Source organism: Aspergillus affinis, assembly GCF_023601865.1.
Source record: "Aspergillus affinis strain CMG 70 chromosome Unknown NODE_26_length_314309_cov_85_634089, whole genome shotgun sequence".
Lineage (NCBI taxonomy): Eukaryota > Fungi > Ascomycota > Eurotiomycetes > Eurotiales > Aspergillaceae > Aspergillus > Aspergillus affinis.
Window position 1 is genome coordinate 235,669 of NW_026515807.1, and position 23,168 is coordinate 258,836.

The 23,168-nt window shown below is 52.7% G+C and overlaps 8 protein-coding genes across 8 annotated transcripts; 6 read left to right on the top strand and 2 right to left on the bottom strand.

The window, feature by feature from the left end:
- Positions 1-117: 117 nt before the first annotated feature.
- On the top strand, positions 118-1,404 carry KD926_005429 (uncharacterized protein; the record flags this gene model as incomplete). Its single annotated transcript, XM_053098653.1, has 1 exon — positions 118-1,404. The coding sequence occupies one exon, from the start codon at positions 118-120 to the stop codon at positions 1,402-1,404; it is 1,287 nt and encodes a 428-aa protein (XP_052957555.1).
- Positions 1,405-2,401: 997 nt separating this feature from the next.
- KD926_005430 (kinase-related protein) lies at positions 2,402-3,245 on the top strand (the record flags this gene model as incomplete). The annotated part of the gene is made up of 2 exons (XM_053098655.1): positions 2,402-2,441; positions 2,575-3,245. 2 exons carry the CDS (start codon positions 2,402-2,404, stop codon positions 3,243-3,245), a joined length of 711 nt encoding a protein of 236 aa, XP_052957556.1.
- Positions 3,246-4,286: 1,041 nt separating this feature from the next.
- On the top strand, positions 4,287-4,969 carry KD926_005431 (putative GPI anchored cell wall protein; the record flags this gene model as incomplete). The annotated part of the gene is made up of 3 exons (XM_053098656.1): positions 4,287-4,384; positions 4,460-4,602; positions 4,665-4,969. The coding sequence occupies 3 exons, from the start codon at positions 4,287-4,289 to the stop codon at positions 4,967-4,969; spliced, it is 546 nt and encodes a 181-aa protein (XP_052957557.1).
- An 821-nt stretch (positions 4,970-5,790) lies between these two features.
- Positions 5,791-8,660, top strand: KD926_005432 (ribonucleotide-diphosphate reductase subunit RNR1; the record flags this gene model as incomplete). Its single annotated transcript, XM_053098657.1, has 4 exons — positions 5,791-5,809; positions 5,951-6,108; positions 6,167-7,107; positions 7,175-8,660. The coding sequence occupies 4 exons, from the start codon at positions 5,791-5,793 to the stop codon at positions 8,658-8,660; spliced, it is 2,604 nt and encodes an 867-aa protein (XP_052957558.1).
- Positions 8,661-11,046: 2,386 nt separating this feature from the next.
- On the top strand, positions 11,047-11,862 carry KD926_005433 (RlpA-like double-psi beta-barrel domain-containing protein; the record flags this gene model as incomplete). Its single annotated transcript, XM_053098658.1, has 1 exon — positions 11,047-11,862. One exon carries the CDS (start codon positions 11,047-11,049, stop codon positions 11,860-11,862), a length of 816 nt encoding a protein of 271 aa, XP_052957559.1.
- Positions 11,863-12,464: 602 nt separating this feature from the next.
- Positions 12,465-14,502, bottom strand: KD926_005434 (sphingomyelin phosphodiesterase; the record flags this gene model as incomplete). Its single annotated transcript, XM_053098659.1, has 2 exons — positions 12,465-14,180; positions 14,293-14,502. The coding sequence occupies 2 exons, from the start codon at positions 14,500-14,502 to the stop codon at positions 12,465-12,467; spliced, it is 1,926 nt and encodes a 641-aa protein (XP_052957560.1).
- Positions 14,503-15,671: 1,169 nt separating this feature from the next.
- KD926_005435 (putative MFS monosaccharide transporter) lies at positions 15,672-18,661 on the top strand (the record flags this gene model as incomplete). Its single annotated transcript, XM_053098660.1, has 4 exons — positions 15,672-15,815; positions 15,924-16,055; positions 16,126-17,885; positions 17,953-18,661. 4 exons carry the CDS (start codon positions 15,672-15,674, stop codon positions 18,659-18,661), a joined length of 2,745 nt encoding a protein of 914 aa, XP_052957561.1.
- Positions 18,662-21,347: 2,686 nt separating this feature from the next.
- On the bottom strand, positions 21,348-22,865 carry KD926_005436 (glutamate dehydrogenase; the record flags this gene model as incomplete). The annotated part of the gene is made up of 3 exons (XM_053098661.1): positions 21,348-22,115; positions 22,181-22,743; positions 22,820-22,865. 3 exons carry the CDS (start codon positions 22,863-22,865, stop codon positions 21,348-21,350), a joined length of 1,377 nt encoding a protein of 458 aa, XP_052957562.1.
- Positions 22,866-23,168: the final 303 nt, after the last annotated feature.

Here is a 23,168-nt window from a genome sequence, read left to right on the forward strand (position 1 = left end):
TTTGCTCTTACCATTTTATTTGGGGATTTGCTGTTGGGGACTTACGCGCGAGGTGTTGTGCTGCCGACGTCGCTCTTCTAGCGCACAGGGCCATCATAATGACTGACTTTCTATAGAATGTTCCGCGAGCCCTCCTCTACCGAGGCTGCCAAAAACAATCCTATCAAAGACCCCTGTGCCGCTGCGCGCTCGGCAATCCGTCGCCAGGCCACCGTTCGGCGTCCTTCGCGTTACAGTAGCTCCTCCGCTTTACGCAGCGCAACCCTGCGCCCTCCCTTCCCTCGCCCCTTTGTGGATGAGATCGAACGAGAAACAAACGGACTCCAGCGCCATGTGCGCTCTCTCGCTCCGAACTCGGGCTCCGGCGACGACCCGTTTGACCTGACCAGCGGTCTCACGGATTCCAGCGCTCGGGAGGCTGGCCAGCGGCTGCTGAACGATGTCCTCCGACATAGCCGTCCTGGTCAGCGGCTGAGGATTCCGCGTAACACGACTGTCTCTGATTTGTACCGTCGCTCATCCCCTGGCGACGATGTGACAAATCGACAGGATCAAGAGTCACCCTCATTTACGCCACGTTTCACCCCTGCAGTTGTACACCATCGAACTAGTTCCCCTCAATTGCGCCCGGATGCCGTGCGTTTGTCCCCCTTTCCCCGACCCGAGAGCCTAGGCGGGGATGTTGCATCAAATATTCCGCTGTTGCGCCGAGTCGGCCAACGATCCATCAACGAGGCAAACCGCGCAAGCCGCGAGTCGGTTGTTGATGGTCTTGGAGATCGCCAAAGGAGCATGAGCCCTGACGATGACCATGCCAACGATGCGTGGGAGACGCTTTTGACGACCATCACTCCCGATACCACACTTCCCAGCGCGAGTTCCTCCTTCACCTCGGCAACGGCTGCCGGAACGAACGCCTCGAGGAACGGGACCTCCAGAAGCTCGACCACGTTCGGCACCCTTCCAAGCTCGTTGGACTCGAACCCGGGAACTGTGCAGATGGTCCTTGATCCCTACCCAGAATTTCTCAATCCGTGCGATTACTCCAGTTCCTCCGATTCGGAATTAGAGTCTGACGAAGAGATCAACCAAAATTCTCTATTCCGACGATACCGGCGACGGATGCGCCAGATCGACATGATGAGACGATCGCACAACATTCAACAACAGTCAACCATGGGCAACCATCCTCCTATTCCTACAATCTCTCTCGCTTTTCCCGATACCTCCGCCGACCCCGATCTTCATCAGATGCAGGCCATACTGGATCGACTCGCTCGCCGGGAGGATATCCCCGACGACTGGTGGGCGGCGGCTGGGCTGTCTCGGACCATTGGTCAAAGGGCTGGTTCCAACGATGAGTCCACCACCGATGGTGCAGACGGACCATTGAGACAACCGTAAAAGAAAACTTCACATAATTTATGATTCTGTGTCAAATATTGAGCTTTTTTGAGAATTCTTCTTATTTTCTTTACCCGATCTCGGGGTGTGGGGGGTGGACTGGGATATCACATTTCGGCGTTCTCGGGTTCTTTTGAAGCGGTGACTTGCAGTTTACAGCAGTGGGCGAGAAGGCACTCGGCAATAAAGAGGGTTAACTTTCATATTGATCAGTTTCCCTGTATGTATTTTTGTGGTATTTGTTACAGATCAACAATCGATAACAACATGCTTACCAAGTTTGCAAGGAACTCGTCAATGGGCGAAGATCAGATCCTGTTAAACCGTTAAACCATTGCTTTGTAGTTTTCAAGACTCTGATATCACTTTCATAGAAGACATGTCAAGGCATCAGAAGTGTGACAATCATATTCATGGAAATCAAAAGACAGAGGACAGGACCAAGGTTCTCGATATTATATTCATGAGCACTTGATTCATCGAGCACTTCGTAATATTGATGCAATACGTAAAAGGGGGGCTCCCAGGAACTCCTGTCTTTGTACTCCGTACTCCATAAGAGCGGCTCGGAGTGGAATAAAATATTTATTTGGCCGAGGGAGACCGGATCAACTGAAGCTCCCCTGTGACGTAGCGGCAAGCAAGCCTTGGTCCGCGCTATGATGCTACAGATCGCAAAACCCCACTCCGATGACAAGCCCCGCCGCTCGCCTTTATTTATGTCAATAGGCCGCGGAGCTTTCTCGCCCCATTAACCTATTCTAACATATTTCTTCGATCGTCTTGCGGAAAAGGGTGGCTTTGACTACTGGGGCTCGGTTGTCTATATTCTATAGTCGTTTCATTGCCTGTACGTCCGCCGGAACGCGACCCTCACTATAGCCGATCACGCGAACAGCAACGCGGGGTTCCCACCGTTTAACCCCATATTCTCCGGTCGTTTACCACCGTTTGGACTGCTTCAGCTACTGCCGAGCACATTGGTACCTTAAAAAGAATGGATTCCCAAGTAGACAGGCTCGTGGATAAGATATGGGGTAAGTAAAAGGTCTCAGCCTTGTGCAACTCCCACCGTTGGCGCATCCAACCCATTCGCCCGGCCCCCTCGGGGCCTCCCTAGTAGCAAATCCTGCAGCCAGGCCAAGACATATACTAACAGGCCTCTTCAAGGTAAATTTCAATCTACGCCGTCTGATGCACGTTTGATGATCGGAGTGAGTGGGATCCCGGGGTCCGGGAAGACAGAGTTGTCCAGCACGATGGCCAATCGCATCAACAAACTCTATAGCACACAACATCCAGACTCACCACCGGTGGCGACAGTCGTCCCAATGGATGGATATCATTACACGCGAGCCCAGTTGGCCCAGATGCCCGACCCGGAGTACGCCGTCGCTCGGCGCGGCGCGGCCTTCACGTTTGACGGGGAGAAGTTTCTGAAACTCGTGCAAGCCCTGCGGGATCCATTGACGCCGGAGTCGCAAAGTCTCTACGCCCCCAGTTTCGATCATGCGGTCAAGGACCCGGTGGATGGAGATATTGCCATTCCGGCCAGTCGCAGAGTCATCTTCTTCGAAGGGAATTACCTCAGTCTGAATAAAGAGCCGTGGAACCGGGCTGCGCAGTTGATGGATGAGCTCTGGCTGGTCGAGGTCGACTTCGAAGTCGCTCGGAAGAGGCTGGTCTCAAGACACGTCAAGGCGGGGATTGCACAGAACGAGACTGAGGCTGACAAGCGCGTGACGGAGAATGATCTCGTAAATGGCAAAGAGATCATCGAGGAGCGATTGGAGGTGCAAGAGATCATCTCAAGTAATTATGACTCCGGGTGGGACCAGTAAAAGGGGCGCTATGATATGGAATTGATGACAACGACAACGAATGGAAAGAGATCATGAAGATACAGCTATACTCTTTTTTTTTTTTTTTTTGCGTTTGCAGTTCAGGAAAATTTGCATGTTCCCATACATTTGATAAGAGAACAGTTAGAGAGATTTCCAGAATTTATAGAAGTCTACAAGAGTGCTCTATTGGTGCTGGATATCGTGGCGGCATCTTGTTTAATCAATTCAAAGAATCTTATAGGACAGTACCCCCACCATTTTATAGTGACCTACCTACTTTTTGGAATTTAATGGAATGCTCAACGGCCGAGAATCCGCCCCATTCTAGCGGATGAGAGCAAGGCACACAATAACCGGCAGCTCTAGATGGGTTTAGCATGATTAGGATCATCGGGTCATTCCGATTGCTACAAAACAGGTAACGACGTAAGGTCGGCACCTAGCACCTTACTTACTTCCAGGCAAGGGCCTCCAACTTCCCGGCGCTGAGCGTTCAGGAGCATCAAGCAAATTTGATATTACCTTACACGAGTGATACCGCGCGTGTTACGCTGCAAAAAATCAAACACCCGGGGTTCCCCACTGGAGGAGTCCGCGCTGGCCAAGCAGAGTGGCCACCAGGCGCTGCTCGGGGCAGTTGGACCCGCCAGGAGAAATCCAAGCCGTACGGTAATTCTGTCACGAACGTGAAAGAGTGCCGCCGGTGGTGGTAAGGCCGAGGGATCGGCAGGGTCGTCGCCCTCTTGGGTCACTCCTCCGCTGGGGACTCTTCATCTTTCCATCTCCCACTTCCATTCTTCAGCGTTTCAAATGGTTGTGCTTGCCCGTTGATCGTTGCTTGTCGCTCTTTCTGACCAAACAGTCTCTCTTTCATACTCTACCCACGCTCTTTGTATTCACTTCAAATCGCTATAGTCGCTCTTTTATTAACCCCTCTCCGGTTATTTCGATTGCGATCCCCGCCGCGGACTTGAACCATTCAGCCCCCTAATCGCGTATTACCCGAAGCCTCCACGGTCAAATTACTCCGACACCATCATGTTGTTCGCAAAGTCCGCCTTCCTTTTGTCCTTGTTTGCTCTCAGCAACATCGCCGTTGCTGCCGATTCCTCCGCCTGCCTCCTTTCGGCCCTAGGGTATGCTAGAGTAGCTCCGCTTCGTGGAATGAAACGCTGAAACACCGGTCATCTGCTGACAGTTTCAACCAACAGCTCTGAGAAGAGTCCCGGTGACTTGAAGGCCGTCTGCGTCGACAGAGTGCAGAAGAAGATCGCGAATGCCTGCAGTGGTGATGATAAGGAGGATGCTCTGAAGCAATTCGCCGACACTTGCTCTTCCGCGGGCCACAAAGTTGGTGAGTTCTATTTGGTCGACGTCCGTCGCATTGAAAAAATACTAACAAGTCTTGCGACTCAGCCATCAACTCCTCGTCATCTTCCGCAGACTCCTCCACCGGAACTGCTACCGGAACTTCGACTGGCAGCTCCAAGTCCACGAAGACCGCGTCGACCGGAACTGGGTTTGTGACTGCGTCTGCGACGAGCACTTCCGGCTCTGGCTCCGGCTCTGGCTCGGGATCTAGCTCCATCGCTGAGTCCAGCCCCAGCTCGACTTCTGAAGAAACTCCTCTTCAGACCAACTCGGCTGGCTCGTCCGATAAACATGTTTCTGCTGCTGCGTTTGCAGCTGTGGTTTTCGTCGGATTCGCCGCCACACTGTAATGACCGAAGTCGCTTTTATTTGACCCAACTGCCATTCAATATCCCGACATTTATACCATGTAACATTCATTCAATTCGTGTTTCATTTCTTAGTCAATTTCCTATTCATGGGAACACATTAGCCAAGGAAGAGTGCAATGTACAATTTGCGAAGATATTATGACCCAATAACCTCTGTTTGTTTCATGAGCTACTCATATTATGTGGTATAGTAGCAATAACGGTAGATGTTTCTGTGGCTCATAGTCTGTAAAGTCGGTCAAATAATTTCCTAGGATTCATTTGATCAATTTTTCGGAGGACTTTGGAGTACAAGACCCGCTTTCACCGATCAAAGTTCCGCAAGGAAGCCATGAGGAGTAAGGCATGTTCGGCATCGAGTCAGCTCCGGTAGATCTATACTTGGACGAGATCGGGTCGGCCGCGTTCTTGTGGCGTGAGGAGCGAGGAGCGTCGGCACGTGACCCGCGCTCACCGCGTGTTTCCGGCGCCGGCGGAGCAGGAAGGCCTTAGGCTGCGCAAGGGAAGCCCATTTGGGCCAAACACGAAAATTCGCGTTGATAATCCACCGGCAACGCGTTTGCCCCGGCGACATCAAATATCTACCACGGCTTCTGCCCCTCTGTCTTCTTTTCTCTCTCTTTCCATCCCTCTCCTCTCCTCCCATCCTAACGTCTCACCCCATCTTTCAACGACTTTTCTCTTTCTCATACCCCTTGCAGAGCTTTACTACTTTTTTATTCTAGTAATACTATTCCTATCTTTTCTTTTCTTTTCTAATTTCTGTTCCCGCATACCTCGACTTCCTGCCACCCGTGAAAATGTTTGTCTACAAGAGAGGTAAGCAATCTTGATCATCACTGCCCCTCGAGGAATGAAAGAGGGGAAACACTCGGCCTGGGTTACCGCGGCCATAGTTTCCTCATCGTCGTTGCCACTTGCTTGAGAAAAGTTTTTTGCTAACTCAACCGCCATGACCAGACGGACGCAAGGAACGCGTACAGTTCGACAAGATCACTGCTCGTGTATCGAGACTGTGTTATAGCCTCGATCCTGAGCATGTCGATGCTGCTGCTATCACTCAGAAGGTTATCTCTGGTGTCTACCAGGGTGTCACCACCGTCGAGCTGGACAACTTGGTATGGTTCCCGGATAATACTGGTGCTGTAGGGATGCGTGCTAATGCCATTTCTTCAGGCTGCTGAGACTGCCGCTTACATGACCGTTACGCACCCCGACTATGCCATCCTCGCTGCACGTATTGCCGTGTCAAACCTCCACAAGCAGACTAAGAAGCAATTCTCGCTAGTCATCTCCGACCTCTACCACTATGTAAACCCGAAAAATAAAAAGCCAGCACCCATGATATCTAAGGAAACATACGAGACGATTATGAAGCATGCTGATGAACTTAACTCGGCTATTGTGTATGACCGGGATTTCAACTACAACTTCTTTGGCTTCAAGACCCTCGAGCGGTCGTACTTGCTGCGGGTGGATGGAAAGGTTGCCGAGCGTCCTCAGCATCTGCTGATGCGTGTGGCTGTCGGTATTCATGGAGAGGATATTGAGCGGGCTATCGAGACCTATCACTTGATGTCCCAGAAGTACTTCACTCATGCTTCCCCTACCCTGTTCAATGCCGGTACCCCTCAACCCCAGCTTGCTTCGTGCTTCCTGGTCGATATGAAGGAAGACAGCATTGATGGTATCTATGATACCCTGAAGACCTGTGCCATGATTTCCAAGACCGCTGGTGGTATCGGTCTGAATGTTCACCGGATCCGTGCCACCGGATCCTACATTGGCGGAACCAACGGTTCTTCCAATGGTATCGTTCCCATGCTCCGTGTGTTCAACAACACTGCCCGGTATGTTGACCAGGGTGGTAACAAGCGCCCCGGCGCTTTCGCCATCTACCTGGAGCCCTGGCACGCGGATGTCTTCGAGTTCTTGGATCTCCGTAAGAACCACGGTAAGGAGGAAGTGAGAGCCCGTGACCTGTTCTATGCCCTCTGGACTCCGGACCTGTTCATGAAGCGGGTCGAGGCCAACGGTGACTGGACTCTTTTCTGCCCCAACGAGGCTCCTGGACTGGCCGATGTTTACGGTGACGAGTTCGATGCTCTTTACGAACAGTAAGTTTTCTCTTTGTTTGTTTGAGAGGTCATGTGCCATGTCGGGTTGACTAACAATGAGATGCAGGTACGAGAAGGAGGGCCGAGGCCGTCGCACAATCAAGGCCCAGAAGCTTTGGTATGCTATTCTCGAGTCTCAAACCGAGACCGGAAACCCCTTCATGCTGTACAAGGATGCTTGCAACAAGAAGAGCAACCAGAAGAACCTGGGAACTATTCGTAGCTCCAACCTGTGCACTGAGATCGTTGAGTACACTGCTCCCGATGAGGTCGCTGTCTGCAACTTGGCTTCTCTTGCCCTCCCTACCTTTGTTGACGCTGTTCGTGGCGAGTACGACTTTGGCAAGCTTCACGAGGTTGTGCAGGTTCTGGTTCGCAACCTGAACAAGATCATCGACATCAACTACTACCCTGTCCCTGAGGCCAAGAAGAGTAACTTCCGTCACCGTCCTATTGCTCTCGGTGTTAACGGTCTGGCCGATGCCTTCCTTGCCCTGCGTTTGCCTTTCGACTCGGCTGAGGCGAGACAGCTGAACATTCAGATCTTCGAGACCATCTACCACGGAGCTTTGACTGCTTCCTCGGACCTTGCCAAGCAGCATGGTGCCTACGAGTCGTACGAGGGCTCTCCTGTGTCTCAGGGTATCCTCCAGTACGACATGTGGGATCGCACTCCCACTGACCTCTGGGACTGGGATGCTCTCAAGGCCAAGATTGCGCAGACCGGTGTGCGTAACAGCTTGCTGGTGGCGCCCATGCCCACGGCCAGTACCAGTCAGATCCTGGGCTTCAACGAGTGCTTCGAGCCCTACACGTCGAACATCTACTCGCGTCGTGTTCTGGCGGGTGAGTTCCAGGTTGTCAACCCCTGGTTGCTCAAGGACCTGGTCGACCTGGGTCTCTGGTCAGACAACATGAAGAACCGTATCATTGCGGATGGTGGATCAGTCCAGAACGTTCCCAACATTCCCGCCGACATCAAGGCTCTCTACAAGACCGTTTGGGAGATTTCCCAGCGGGGTATCCTGCAGATGGCGGCCGATCGGGGTGCTTACATCGATCAGTCCCAGTCGCTCAACATCCACCTGAAGGAGCCCACCATGGGCAAGATCACCAGCATGCACTTTGCGGGCTGGAAGATGGGCCTGAAGACCGGCATGTACTACCTGCGTACCATGGCCGCCTCTGCCCCCATCCAGTTCACCGTGGACCAGGAGCAGCTCAAGGTTGCTGACACCAACATCGCTCGGGCCGGCGCCTCGCTCAAGAAGCGGACTGGCGGCGCTGCGTCCAACACGTACTCGGCGATTCCCCGCTCCTCCGCGGGCGAAGTCAACGGGCACAGCGAAGACGCCACCCTTGAAGACCAGGGTAGCCCCCGGACCATCGCCGCCGATGCCGCAACCCCTCGCGAGGAGGAGGTTGAGAACCGCACTGCCCAGGATGAGGACAGTGCCAAGAAGAGCGAGGAGCGGGAGAACGACATTTACTCACAGCAGGTGCTCCAGTGTAGCATTGAGAACAAGGAAGCCTGCGTCATGTGCCAGGGCTAGAAGAACTTTACGGGATCAATATGGATGGGTGGCGTCTGGGACGTTTTTCATTTCTGCTAACTTTTTGCATGTAATTATATCATGAGTTTGATGGATATCAGGTTTTCTTTTTTGTTGTTCATTTCTTTTGTTCTATTTTTTTCTCTTCTCTATTTCACTTTTCTTTTTCATGTCGACTTAAAGGCCTTGCTGTGATTTATCCGAAATTTCTGTACCTAAAAAAAGACCTCATCCGGGCAAGGCTTGGGATGGCTGATTTCATGTCTGATGGATTTTATGGCGATAGTGACTTATACCTTAGATAGATTGACTTGTCGAATGGCAGTTGTTTTCCGAGATGCGTTGTTCAAAGTGGAGTACAGTACAGGAAGTCAGCGCCCAGCATGTCACGTCAGACTCGGATCGTAGATGATTATTGACGGTGCTGCGGTGCATCTAATTCTACACAGTACTCCGGACAGTCTACAGGAAGAACGAGAACAAAAAATGTCCGTGGATTTCCGGTCGGGCTCGGACCACCTGGATGAGGTCATCGTACGGCGAAGCCGATTAGATTAATAATGGATAGAAAGAAAGAATTGTAAATCTCGAGATTCATCGGGCTGCGTGAATTAAATCTCTACTCCGAGTAGGGCTCAGAAGCCCCGCCTTGGACAGGTCCAGCCAGGCAACCCCTCCCCAACGCTGAACGATGATTGATGCAGTACCTGAGTGAGTCAGGTCCATGCAGGTCGTGTTCGCCGACCCCTCAGAGCATCTTCAGCAATTGGCAGGTCCAGAGTGGCGTTGTACGCGCTCTTGAGCCACCCAGCCCAATCCGAGGGTTTTACGATCGAGACCCATCGAGTGGCCAACAGACTAGCAGGGCTCAGGAGGAGATTTTGCTCCAGACCATCTTGCGCCCACCGGGTCCGGTCTGGACCTGAATTCATTGTACCGGGATCTCGCGCCATCCGACCGGGGACGCTAACGTTGGGAGCGAGCCCAGAGAAGGGTTGTTTGACTTGTTTCACGGAGGCCTCTTTGCAGGGTTCGTGTTGTCAGTCAGGTCGCACAAGGCGGGAATTGCGGTCATTGTATGGATTAATCGAATTGGAAAGGTTTGGAGGTGCGCCTCGGAAGTCCTGTCCCTGTCTAAGCCTTCGGCTTCTGAGCCTTCTGGCTGTGTTGTGCGTGTCTTAGACCGGTCTGCTAGTCTGAGTCTAGTGCCCAGTCAGTCTTATGTAGTCCTTTCGTTTTCATCCTCTTCTTTTGTGCGTATGTCTCGGTGGCCGCAAGTGGATCCATGCCCACCCCCTCTTGGTCTTTCTTTCTTTCGCGCGGTGCTTTCTGTGGTTTGAATTTTTCTTCCATTCTTTCAACTCGGACTGGAGCTGACGCGAGTCGAGTCAACTAGAAACGGTTAAAGCTAAAGGCACTAGACTCAGACCAAGAGGCTAACAGCCGAACTAGATAGCGTGGCGTAGACATCCGAAATCAATAACGATGATCCCCCTGGACCCGACCAGCAGAAGGCAGACCTTTTAACCAAGGACCAAGCCTGGGCTAACGAGGTTAGTGGAAGGTTAACAAGGCCCAAATGCCCTGGAAAGGGAATAGACACGACACGCTGTAACGCCGGCGTTGGGTGGAGGCTGCCAATCGGACGATCGGCGCAAGGAAAAATAGGAAAAACGAACAGGATCAAAATTGAAAATTAAAAAAGGAGCCGTTTAGATGACGGAAAAAGCAAGAAGAAAAAGGAAAAGAAAAAAGCGGGTACCTGAATTTGATGATGGAATAAAGGTTACCCAGGATGGCGGCACAGTCAGTTTCGGAGGGAATGGGATTGGATTGATTGATGAAAATGAAATGAAATGAAATGGGCTGAGATGAAGGAAATGAAGGAGAGGAAGATGAGAGTCAACCACGTCAGGGAGGGGAACAGGGCCAGTCACAAAGAGGTGCCTGACCGGAATCCATGGAATGGAATGCTCGCAAAAACAATAATGAAAAATCGGGTTCACGAGCTGGACTCGGTGGGTCCGGGGCTTTTTTTCCTTTGCTTCCAGTCTCCACCGCGTGTTCATTGGAGTTCCTGAAGGGCCTGTCTAGAGTAGGTACCTTCGCTTGTCTCTTCCCCGGTGCAGGTCGATAAATACCTTACCTCCGCTCTTTCCTCCTGTCCCTTTCTTTTCCTTCCATCACCACGTTCTCTCTCTCCCACTTTCCTTCAATTGGTATCTTAGACAGTTCTATCTGTCGTTCCTTCCTTCTTATCCATCTACTGCTGTGCAGTCTGTCGGATTGATCGCCCTCCTTTGTCGATTCAACCCGGACATTCCTTGCTGATTGATACCGAATTCTCTCTCTATACACCTCCATTCAATTCAACAACTCAACTACAATGGCTCCGCTTGCCAAATCCCTGGCCCTTGCCGGCTCTCTCCTGGCAGCCTTCGGCTCTGCCGCTCCTTTGAACAAGCGCGACAACGGCAACAACGTTCATGTCGTCTATGAGACCGCCACCACTGTCGTCTGGACCACCGTGGATCTCACCACCACTATCTATGCCAACATTCCCGCTCCCACCGCGGCTGCTCAGACCACCGTCGTCTCCGTCCCTCAGGCCGCTCCCACTGTCCAGGCCCCGGAGCCCGAGCCCGAGACCACCAGCGAGGAAGCTCAACCCACTCAGCCTCAGCCCACGACCACCCAGGTCGAACAGCCTGAGCCTACTCAGCCTGCCGTGACTTCTGTGGCTCAGCCTACTTACACCCCGGAGCCCCAGCCTGAACCCCAGCAGCCCACCACCACCGCCGTTGCCCAACAACCCACCACTACTGCCGCCGCTCAGCCTGCTCCCACCACTGGTGGCAGCAGCAGCAGTGGAAGCAGCGGCAGCAGCAGTAGTGGCGGATCTTGGAGCACGGGTGATTTGACCTTCTACGACACTGCTACCTCCTCCACTAGCCCCAGCAGCTGCGGCTGGACCAACGACGGCTTGACCGAAAACGTTGTCGCGTTGTCCCACGAGGTCATGCAAGACAGCGACTGCGGCCGCATGATCACTATCGAGTACAACGGCAAGACCACAACCGCAAAGGTCGTTGACAAGTGTATGGGCTGCAACGCCGGCTCCGTTGATCTGTCTCGTGCTGCCTTCGACGCCGTGGCCTCCGCAGTCGATGGTCGCGTGCAGGGCAAGTGGAAGTTCAATTAAGCGTTGATCGCTGAAAGCGTGTTCTCTTCTTCTTGACCTTCTTCTTATACCCTCTTGTTTTCTCTTCTTCATACCAAACTTTTTTTTTTCTTCATATTCTTGTCACTCTTTTATGACTTATTTTCACACGTTGACGAACTCCAACGGAGCATCTGACTTTTGTTTCTTCTTCATGTGGATAAAGCTCTTCACATTTTTTTTTCGGGGTATTTAAACCAATTCTTTTTTCATTCGCTTTTCGAGAAACAAGTTTAGGGGACACGCGGAACGCCTTCCGAAACGACGCTACGATAGATATATGCTGAAGTCGATAGAATCGGGAATTCTATCTGGGAGACTGAGCCACGATGAACAATGAAAAGTTTTGAGATTACGTAGATCGATCTTGATTCAATTGCGTTTTGTCCAAACCTGAGATTCTTGGCTCTAGATATTTTGACAATATTGACAATATCATCTGCTTTATTCACTTTGACTGGCTATGTTTGTCTCGTACTTGCTTCTACTATGTATGTACCTCATAACTCTGTCAATCTTCCCTACTCCGTATAGATAGACGGTGGCCAATGCACGTATGACAATTGACCACTCAGGTAGGTACGTCACTCCAACCCGGCCCTCTCCCGAATCAACCTCTCCACGCCAGGCCTTCTCAACATCTCCCCCAACACCCTTCCCAAACCATCATCATCACAACCCGGCCTATTCACCTTCCCATCCCCCTGCTCATCCATCTGCAAACTCTCCCTCTTCGCCAAGTCATCCATCCCCAACTTCCCAATCCGACAATTAAACCGTGCATCCCCGCCCCGCAACGCACAGATCTCCGTCCGCGCACACGCCCCCGTGCACTCACTCACGTTGTACCCGCGCGTCGTCCTCTCCCAGAATCCTCGGAACACGGCCTCGTCGCGCTCCATCGCCTCCGTGACGTTGTGCCAGAATGACGGCGTCAGTTCCGTCGTGGCGGATGTCACCGGGGGCGAGAGTACCGCGCCGTAGGTTTCCTTTGCCGAGTAGTACTTCCTCCACTGGATTTGGGGTGATGGTGCTGGCAGAGAGGAGTGAGCGGCTGACTCGTGGGTGGAGTTGTAGGTGGGCAGATCGGCGATGTAGACGGTATAGTCGAGCACGGCGAATGTCACGGGGTCGATATCGTAGATACGGAACGCAGGCGGGCCGGACGTCGGCGTTAGGGACGGCGCGATGTATCCGATGGCCGAGGCCGAGTGGGCGGTGCGTTTGCCGGAGGCGTAGTCGCGGTAGGAGACCTGGAAGAGGTCGGTGTGGGTGTGGCCATAAAACAGCGCGGCGATGGTGTCGGCGTAGCGGTTCACAACCCGGTCGAACGCCGCGGAGTAGTCGTGTAGTGTGTCCGGTCCGCCTGGGGGAATGTGCGCCACAAGCCAGACGCGCTGCCCGGCGGACTCGGCGGCCGTCAGCTCGTCGATCAGCCAGGCTAAGAGGCCGTCGGGGTCGGCTGGCATCGGGTCCGTGTAGGCGTAGAAGTTGTACTTGTAGTAGAGAACGCTGTTGTAGGAGATGATGCGCAGGGGGGTGGCGTCGCTGTTGTTTTCGTCGCCGTGGAGGATGGAATAGGAGCCTTCAGGGTTCTTCGTCGGGGTAATGAAGTTGGCGCCCATGAGCGCTGTCCAGTCGTCCGACAGGGCGTCGTAGGCCCATTGAGGTCGGTGCGAGGCCGGGATGCCGGTGTCCGAGGCAGGGAAGAGGTTCAGCGGCGCGGCATCGTGATTGCCCAACGCAGCGTAGACGAGGCCTAGTTCGCCCAGTCGGTCGTAGGTGGAGTTGAAGTCGCGCAGCACAGAGGATTGGTTGACCATCCAGATGTCGTGGGCCGGCACGTCGCCCGTGTAGAGCGTGAAGGCTGGATCCAGCGCCGCGACGGCCGCCATCATGCTGGCCTCCAGCTGCACGGGCGAGTCGCCGTGCGGGTCGCCGAGGGGACCGCAGGGCGCGGCGTTGTGACCGGGGGCGTCGCCGTCGGTCCAGGACCGACAGCAGAGCGGTTTGGAGCAGAAGGCGTTGGCTCCCGGTTGGTAGGCATGGTCGACGTGTGTGTCGCTGATGTGGGCGACGCGGATGGGCGACTGGCCGCTGGGAGGAGGCCGAGTGGCCGTGGAGGGCGCCGGCGGCAGTTTGAGGTGGTCGGGTTGCACGGGGGGATAGTCGCAGAGGCCAACAACGTGCGCGCAGAAGGTCTTGGAGGTGTGCGAGCCGACGTGCAGCTCCTTGAGCACGTAGTACACGGCCGGACCTTGCGCGGCGATGAGACCTTTACAAACGTCGACATCTTCGACCTGAGACGACAGTCAGCATATATGACATGCAGCGATCAGATCAGATCAGATCAGACGCGATCGCATCCCCTGGAGATCGACCCGACAGAAAGGACAAGAATGCAAAACATACGCCACTGATAATGCACACGTCCGTGACAACCCGGATCAATGCCTCCTGGCCCAGGTTGGCCACCAGTTTGAGAGTGCCCAAAAGACCCTCGCAGCTGGCACAAGTGACGGCTTCTTTGACATCGTCCCAGATAGATTTGGCCCAGTCGGACTCGGACTTGGCCTGGACGCCAGTCGACGCCAGAGCAGCCAGCAAAAAGGCGGGTCTCATTTCCAGATCAGTCTGTTCCAAGCGACGAGTCTCAATTCTTCATCGCATTCCATTTCAAAGCATCCCTCGAGCCCGCCATCTTGCTAACTTTATATAGCCCGACCGATAGGTTCATCGCAAGCGAGTTCATAGTCATAGTTTCGCTTCCCCTCCGTTCAGATCCGTCGGCATCCGATTCCAACCCTGGGAAGCAGAGGAAACCGTTACGTTTGGGAATAGGAAGACGAACACCTCGGCGCCCATGTGATGGACGATGGGTTGCATCGTGGATTGTCTTCTCCGCAATCAAAGTTCACTGAAGTCGAAGATCGCAGAATTAGCGCGCTGCAGGTCTGCGAGGGACCGAAGGGTCCAACGCCGTGCGGACTGGACCCATTTCTCCCATCCCTGACTGATCACGGGGGCGTTGTCGATCTTGTCGAGTGGCTTGACAGAAGATGCGAGGGAGGAAAATTATTGGTTTCCCCAGGATTTGCGGATTTAGGGGCTGTTTGTTTATGTTGGATGGTCGGGGAGTGAGAAGACGCAGGCCGGCAATTGGATTCTCAACCCTTTGAAGGAATAGCATCAATTCACGACACGGGGTCAGGTCGAATCCGGGGGAGTCCCACAGACAATGGGATTATGTCGACCGAGTGTGTCTTAGATCAGATCGGAGAATTCACGACCAAATGGAGAGCGCCAGAGGAGGTCGCATCTTAGACCGCAACCGCCGCTGCAGGCCCTTTCGATAGTCTGGATGCATCATACCTGGCAATATCAGGCCCAATATTCAATATTTCCATGTTCAATATTCCAGATTCCACCCTGCGGATCGACCCCGTATGTTAAATAATAATCAGGATGAGTCTGTAAGGATAACATCATCCGGCCAGGAACCGACCCAGAGAGAAGTCCCTTGACCCACCGCCACACAATCCTTTCCCTTTCCCTTTCTTTCCTTCTCCGCTTCTCCTCATCTCGCTTTCCCTTTCTTTCTCACTCTCCTCTTCTTCCTCTCTCCTCTCCTCTCTGTCGTTTGGTTTTGTTTTGGTACTTTGGTCCTTCTCCTGAAATTGAATTGCTTGCTTTTATCCCGTTACCTCCCCAGATCCCTCGCCATGGATCCGCCAACGTGGAATCATCTCGCGCCGCCTTGTTAATGCCTCCGCCAACTCCGATCGCTCAGCATGGACGACCGTCGCCCCCAAGTACTGGTCGTGTCCATTGTCTTCTTCGTCGTCGCATCCATATTCGTCGCTCTGCGCTTTATATCGCGTCTCTGCATTGTGCGCAAAGTCGGTCTCCATGATTATTTGATGTTGTTGGCCTGGGTACGTGGATTAAGTCCGGACATAAAAAATTAAAAAAACAAAAACGAAGAAAAAGAAATAAAAAGATACAGGGGATTGATCGGATGGATGAGTTAATGATGCGACCAGATTCTTGACTTTGGCTTCTCCTTCTCCCTCTTCTATGCGACTAGTAAAGGCTTGGGTCTCCACGATCCCGACATCGACGCCGCCGCTCGTCCAAGTCTCAATCGCGCCAATTATGCCTTTACCGTGCTCTACGTGAGTGACTTTGGACTCGGTTTCCGCCGTTATCCGCTTGGCAACGTGCCCCTTCGCTTACCGTCGCTAGAATCCGGCTTTGATGGCCGTTAAAACCTCCATTCTCGTCTTCTACCTGACCTTGACGCAAGGTGAAAAAGTGTTCCGCTGGGCCAACTATGTGACTCTCGCCGTCGTGAATGCAGCCGGCCTGGCCCTGACCCTGGTCAATGTCTTTCAATGTCGCCCCATAGGCGCCGCATTCGCCTTCCCCAAGCCGCCCGGTGCGACCTGCAGCGACATCCTTACGCTATACCTCTCGTCCTCCCCCGTCAATATCATAACCGACTTGGCCATTCTCTTTCTGCCCAATCCCATCCTCACGCAGATGCGACTCCCGCGCAAGCAGAAGATTATTTTGGTCATCACCTTCAGTTTCGGTTTCTTCGTCGCCGTTGTCGATGTCATCCGCATTGCCTATTTGCAGAATGCCGCGACTTCGCGCCAAGTGGCTCTTAAGGAGCTTCACCTCCAAGATTCCCCCGGCGACGACTTTAATTGTATTTCTTCCCTGTCCTTCCCCCTCCCCGCTCCAAGGCTGACTGGTCTAGGGTTTGCCTCTTTGTCTTTCATGTGGTCCGTCGTCGAAGTCAACGTGTCGGTCATTTGCGCCTGCGTGCCCAGTCTGAAACCACTGGTAGCCCGCATCCTCCCCAAATTGATTCGCGATTCCGATGGCAGCTCGCAACCGACGGTCGACCCTGCCATGCCCGAGCTGCCAGAGATGGTCCAGCCTCCGTCTCCGAATGCGATTCCGAGCGGCCTCAATACCATGCCGCAGACCGAGCATCAGAGTAAACACAACTCGCCGTCGGGAAGTCGCAGTAGCGGTAGCCCACGAGATACAGAAGGACCCTTGGACATGCTCCAATTCCTGACGGTCCGTGACCCGGCGCCTGCGGATGCCGAAGCTGCAGAGACCAATACGGCAACCATCACCAGCGCCTCCTACCCCCCGACGATCACGTTCTTCGACTTTGTCAATATGCGAACTCCGACGAGCATGCTCAAATTGAGCAACAAGGAATCGATTGCTCCCGTGGCCCTCACCACCGTTCTCTTCTTCTTATGGGGCTTTGCCTACGGACTGCTGGATATCCTCAATAGTCAATTCCAGCAGATCGTGCGACTGGATGCGTGGCGTTCGCTGGGTCTCCACGCCGTCTACTTCGGAGGGTACTTCGTGGGACCGCCTTTAGTCGGTCGGGTCGTGCTAAAGCGATGGGGATTCAAAGCCACCTTCATCACGGGCCTGTGTATATACGCCTGCGGCACTCTGATCTTTTGGCCGTCGGCCGTGCTGACCTCGTACTCCGCTTTTACTATATCGAACTTCATCGTGGGATTCGGCCTGGCCGTGCTGGAGACTGCCGGCAACCCGTTCATTGCGCTCTGCGGGCCGCTTGAGAACTCCGAAATTCGCCTGAATATCTCCCAGGGTGTTCAGGCGGTCGGTAGTGTCCTCTCACCGCTGTTGGCTAAGAAGGTCCTGTTCCGATCCGTGACCGACGTCTCGGCCTTGGTGGACGTGCAGTGGACCTATCTGGGCATTGCGCTGTTTGACGTGCTGCTGGCCGTGGCTTTCTATTACCTTCCCATTCCGGAAGCCTCGGACGAGGATCTGGAGGAGCTGGCCAACCGGCGCCGCGCAGACAACATGACCAAGGTGCTAGGTGTCCCCGTGATCTGGGTGACGCTAGGGCTAGGGATCTTTTCGCAATTTTTCTACGTGGCCGGGCAGGAGGTGCTGTCCCAAAGCTTCGCCAGCTTTGTCGACACGTCTGACCCTGGGTAAAACTCACCCTTCGATGATATGTCACTTCATAAAAGAGGCCTCAGTAACTGACAGAGTTTACAGATCCAGCCTAGATAGCTTCCAGTATCTGACCATCGGCCATTCGGTCTTCGCCGTGGGACGATTTCTCGCCGCCTTCTTGCAGTGGTTCTTGAAACCACGGTGGATTCTCCTTCTGTCTTACGTGGGCATGATCGTCTTCGCCGTGCTCTGCATGAAGACCACCGGCTCTGCGGCCGTCGCGATGGGACTCATGGTGTACCTATTTGAAAGTGGCGCGTTCAGCATTATCTTCGCGATTGCCCTGCGCGGCACGGCGCAACACACCAAGACGGCCGCCTCGCTGCTGACTATGGCCATCAGCGGCGGTGCCTGCTTTCCCTTCGCCCAGTATGCCGCCGAATTGGCCGGCAGCGGCTCTTTCTCCTACAGCGTCCTGGTGGCCATGTTCTGCGCCGGGGCCATCTTCCCGCTGTACCTGAACCTGGTGCCCGCGGCCAAGAAGCAAGTCGACCCTGTTCCGAACGAGTATCTACGCCGTCATCGACGCCGCAGTCGTGCCAAGCCGAACGCCGTGCAGCGAGAGAAAGAGAACCCATCAACCGGAGGTGTCTTCTCGCGCCGACGCAGCGTGCTGACAGATCCGCTGTCTACTGTACATCTCCCCGATCAATCGCAGTCGCGGTCGCAATCGAACAACCCTCCGACCACCAAGCGCTCGTCTATACAGGGCGGACTCATGCATGATCTGGCCCCGTGGCCTGAAAACTGAGGGTTTCGCTTTTCCCTACCATTTTTCCTATCCTTTCCGCTTTCCTCTATCCCCCCCTCTCTCTCTTTCTTTCTATTCATCTCTCTATATCACATCCCAATTTCCCTTCACTTCAATGATACCCCAATCTTACGACTCTTACGGCTACTTTTTACCCGGTGTGGCGACGACCGTCATCTTCAAAAAGAGAACAAAAAAAAAAACAAAACTACCAACTTTTTGGACTTTTTGCATAATCGAGGAGTTAATGAGCCGGTCCCTAGACTCGACCGATAGAGATGACTATCTATCTATTTTTATCTAGATATTAATCATAGTGCTTGGACCTACCTGATGGATCCCGATTCAGGATTCGGAAGAAAACCAAAAGGGATGGTTCAATCTGGATCGAACGAACCAGGTTGGAATTTAATTGTTTGTTCTGTACATAGCTAGCATATACTGCGATGTAAAGTCGGCAGTTTAGTTATTATACCTCACTTAGTAATGATAATACTAGTTAACGTAATCCACGGCTGAGCCGTCCACACGGTCGTCCCGTCCACTTTCCCCGCAACTTCCCAATAATCATATTTCAATATTTCAACGCGTCATTTAATCACTACCATTTCTCAAAATGCCATTATCTCAAGAAAATCGAATTCAAATGGCAATCATTGCGTACAATAACAAAAAAATTCGTTCAAAATCAAAGGCTGCAGCAATATTTGGAGTGCCAAAGACCACATTCCTTGATCGGCTCAATGGAATTCAATCACGATCAGAAACACGCGCTAGTGGCCATAAATTATCAGCTCTTGAAGAAGAAGTCCTTGTTAAGAGACTGCTAGATGCAGATAAACGAGGCTTTTCAATTCGACCCGAATTTCTACGTGGAATGGTGTAGACTCTACTTCGCGAGCATACACAAGATCCGACTGCAGTTCTTGGAGTCAACTGGGCCTATTCATTTATTAAATGCTGTTCTGAGCTACGTACAAGATAAAATCGAAGAATTTCATATCAGCGGGCAAAGCAAGAGGATCCAAAAATAATAAAGCCATGGTTTGAAGCTATACGCGAAGCTATTCAAGAACATGGCATACATGAAGATAATATCTGGAATTTTGATGAGACTGGCTTTGCAATGGGACTCTGTACAACCTCTAAGGTTATTACTGCAGTGGAACGCAGTGAAAGACCTCGAAGAGTCATCCAAGGCAATCGCGAATGGGTAACAATTATTGAATGTGTGAGTTCTAAGGGAATTGCTATACTACCAGTGGTTATCTTAAAAGGGAAAGAACACCAGGCTCCGCGGTATCAAGAGCCTAACCTTCCTCTAGATTGGAGGCTTACCAACAGTACCAATGGCTGGACAACAGCCGAAATAGGCCTAAAGTGGTTAACGCAAGTGTTTAATCCTTTTTCTAAGTTCCATTCAACTGGTGCAAAACGGTTGCTTATTCTTGACGGTCATTCAAGTCATCAATCTGCAGAATTTGATACTTTCTGCAGAGAGAATGCAATTATCTGTCTTTGTATGCTTCCGCATATATCTCATCTTCTTCAGCCACTTGATGTTGGTATTTTTGGACCGCTTAGATGCGCATACAGAAAACTAGTTGAGAAGATGATGGCGGCTGGAAATAACCATATTGACAAGGGGGATTTTTTACACCTATATCCTTCTGCACGTGAAGAAATCTTGACTCAAAAAAACAGATGCAGTGGCTTTGCAGGATCAGGTCTTAAACCACTTGATCAAGACCGAGTTCTTGAGAAAATCACCTTTCAACTTCGCACACTAACACTACCATTACTTACTGAAGGCTCAATATCATCGGCTTTTTAAACACCTCAGAACTCTCGCCAGATTGATCGTAAGGTTCAAAGGCTACAAAGAAGTCTTCAAAAGAAAAGAACACTTTCTAACAGTCCAGTCTCTCATATCCAACATCTTGAAAAAGCTGCGCAAATGGCAAGAAATAAAGGTTCTACGAGCTGAAAATGAGCGAAAAATAAAGAAGCGAGAAAACGCACGTCTGTAGGAAATGATCTCTTTATATCTGTACAGGAAGGCCGTGACCGCACTCAGCAGCTTGATACGCAGCTTAATGAGCAGGTTGATAAGTCTACACCTGTGTCTCGCCAACGCGCTCCATCACGCTGCAATGGCTGTGGGACAGTTAGACATACAATACGAAGCTGCCCTAGTAAATAGCTATTCGTTTTATATTTCATACAGTCTAATTCAATGATGTTGTCAGTCGTAAAACTTCAAATTCATGATGGTTGCGGGGGAAGTGGACGGGACGACCGTGTGGACGGCTCGGCCGTGGATTACGTTGTTAGTTAACTATATCTTTATAACTTTTTACTTTCTTAGTACAACGCAGGACCCACATGGTACATGATAGTTACCATGTCGTAAAGCATAAAAAGACAGCAAAGGAGAGAAAGTTGATAAAAATAAAATAGGTATATTCATAATATATGCACTGGCATAAAAAACACGTCCTATCTACATGAACATTAAGGAAAAATAAAACCGGCGCCTCTATCCCGAATCACGCGCTTGAGAAACCGAAACAAAAACATCAAACGAAATTCGTCATCATGATCACAGATCGTTTTGGAACATCATCCACCTCTCGTTTTTGAGGGAGAGTAGATGAGTTTACTGGACTGAACTGGATGGAATAATTTACCACCAGTCACCGTGGTCCTTCATGGCGGCAGCGACCTTAGTGAAACCGGCAATGTTGCTACCGGTGACCAGGGAAGGCAGCACACCGTCGGCGGGGGTGGCGTACTCGCGAGCGGTGTCGAGACCGTTCTTGAAGCACGACTCCATGATGTCCTTCAGGCGAGCGTCGACCTCCTGGGCAGTCCAGCTGAGACGGGCCGAGTTCTGGGCCATCTCGAGACCGGAGACGGCGACACCACCGGCGTTGGCGGCCTTACCGGGGGCGTACCACATGGCGGCAGCGCCGGCGTTGGCCTCACGGTGGGCCTCGAAGATGTCAATGGCGGCCTGGGTGCAGCCCATGTTGGAACCCTCGGCGATGAACTTGGCGCCGGCGGCGATCAGGGCCTGAGCCTCCTCGCCGGAGACCTCGTTCTGGGTGGCACTGGGGAGGGCAACGTCGACCTTACCGACGTGGATCCAGGGGCGAGCACCGGGGATGTAGCGGAACTTGGAGGCGAAGGCGTCGGTGCCGGAGATGGAGGCGATCTGCTTGCGGTCGACCTTCAGCTTGGCGATGATGTCGATCTCCTCGGGGGTGAAGCTGCTGCCATCCTTGGCGACCAGCGAGCCCTGGCTGTCAGACAGAGACACAACGGATCCACCCAGCTCGATGACCTTGAGAGCGGCGTACTGAGCCACGTTTCCGGAACCGGAGATGGCGACACGCTTGCCGGCGAAGGACTCCTTGCCGTCCGTGGCGTGCTTGATCATGTGGTCAACGTACTGTGCGATTGTTAGCTTCTGTTGCTGTCATGTAGGATCAAGAGAGAATCCAATGGAGAACATACGTAGACAACACCGTATCCGGTAGCCTCGGGACGGATCAAGCTACCACCCCAGGTGCCGCCCTTACCGGTGAGGACACCCTCCCACTGGTTGCGGATGCGGCGGTACTGGCCGAACAGGAAGCCGACCTCACGGCCAGTGACACCGATATCACCGGCGGGGACATCGGTATCGGCACCGATGTGCTTGCAAAGCTCGGTCATGAAGGAAACACAGAAGCGACGGATCTCGCTGTCGGACTTGCCCTTGGGGTCGAAGTCGGATCCACCCTTACCACCACCCATGTTCAGACCGGTCAGAGCATTCTTGAAGATCTGCTCGAAACCCAAGAACTTCAGGATGGAAAGGTTGACGGAGGGGTGGAAACGGAGACCACCCTTGTAGGGGCCCAGGGCCGAGTTGAACTGGACACGGAAACCGCGGTTGACCTCGACCTCACCCTTGTCGTTCTCCCAGACGACGCGGAACTGGATGACACGCTCGGGGACAGAGACGACGGCGAGAGCCTTGCGGTACTCGGGGTTCTTCTGGAAAAGAGTGGAGTTCTCCAAGGTGGAGGCAAGCTCTGCAGGGGGCCAAGGTTAATATTCTTGTTTGCGATGGGGAAGTAGTCGATTGAGATGAATCGACAAGAGACATACCCTTGTAGGCCTGCTCGAACTCGGGCTCGATGGGAAGGTTAGACATTGTGAAGGGAGGTGGCGATAAGGTAGTTTTGAAGAGAGAAGTATTAAGGATTAAAGAGACTCTGGACCGTGCTGCAAAAGACTAGAAAGTCAAGAGAGGCAGGAGTCAATTGGGTATCCGAGAGAGATGGAGAGCAGGAGTGAGTGAGTGAGTGAGTGAAGGAAGAAGGAGGGAATCGAAGGGACAAAGAAGAGGCTTTATGTTCCAGGAAGGCACGGCGGAGGAAAGCGAGGCAGCCGGAGTCGGACGAGACGGGGTGTGGGAACGCCCGACGAGAGGAACGGTTGCACCGGGCGGCGATTG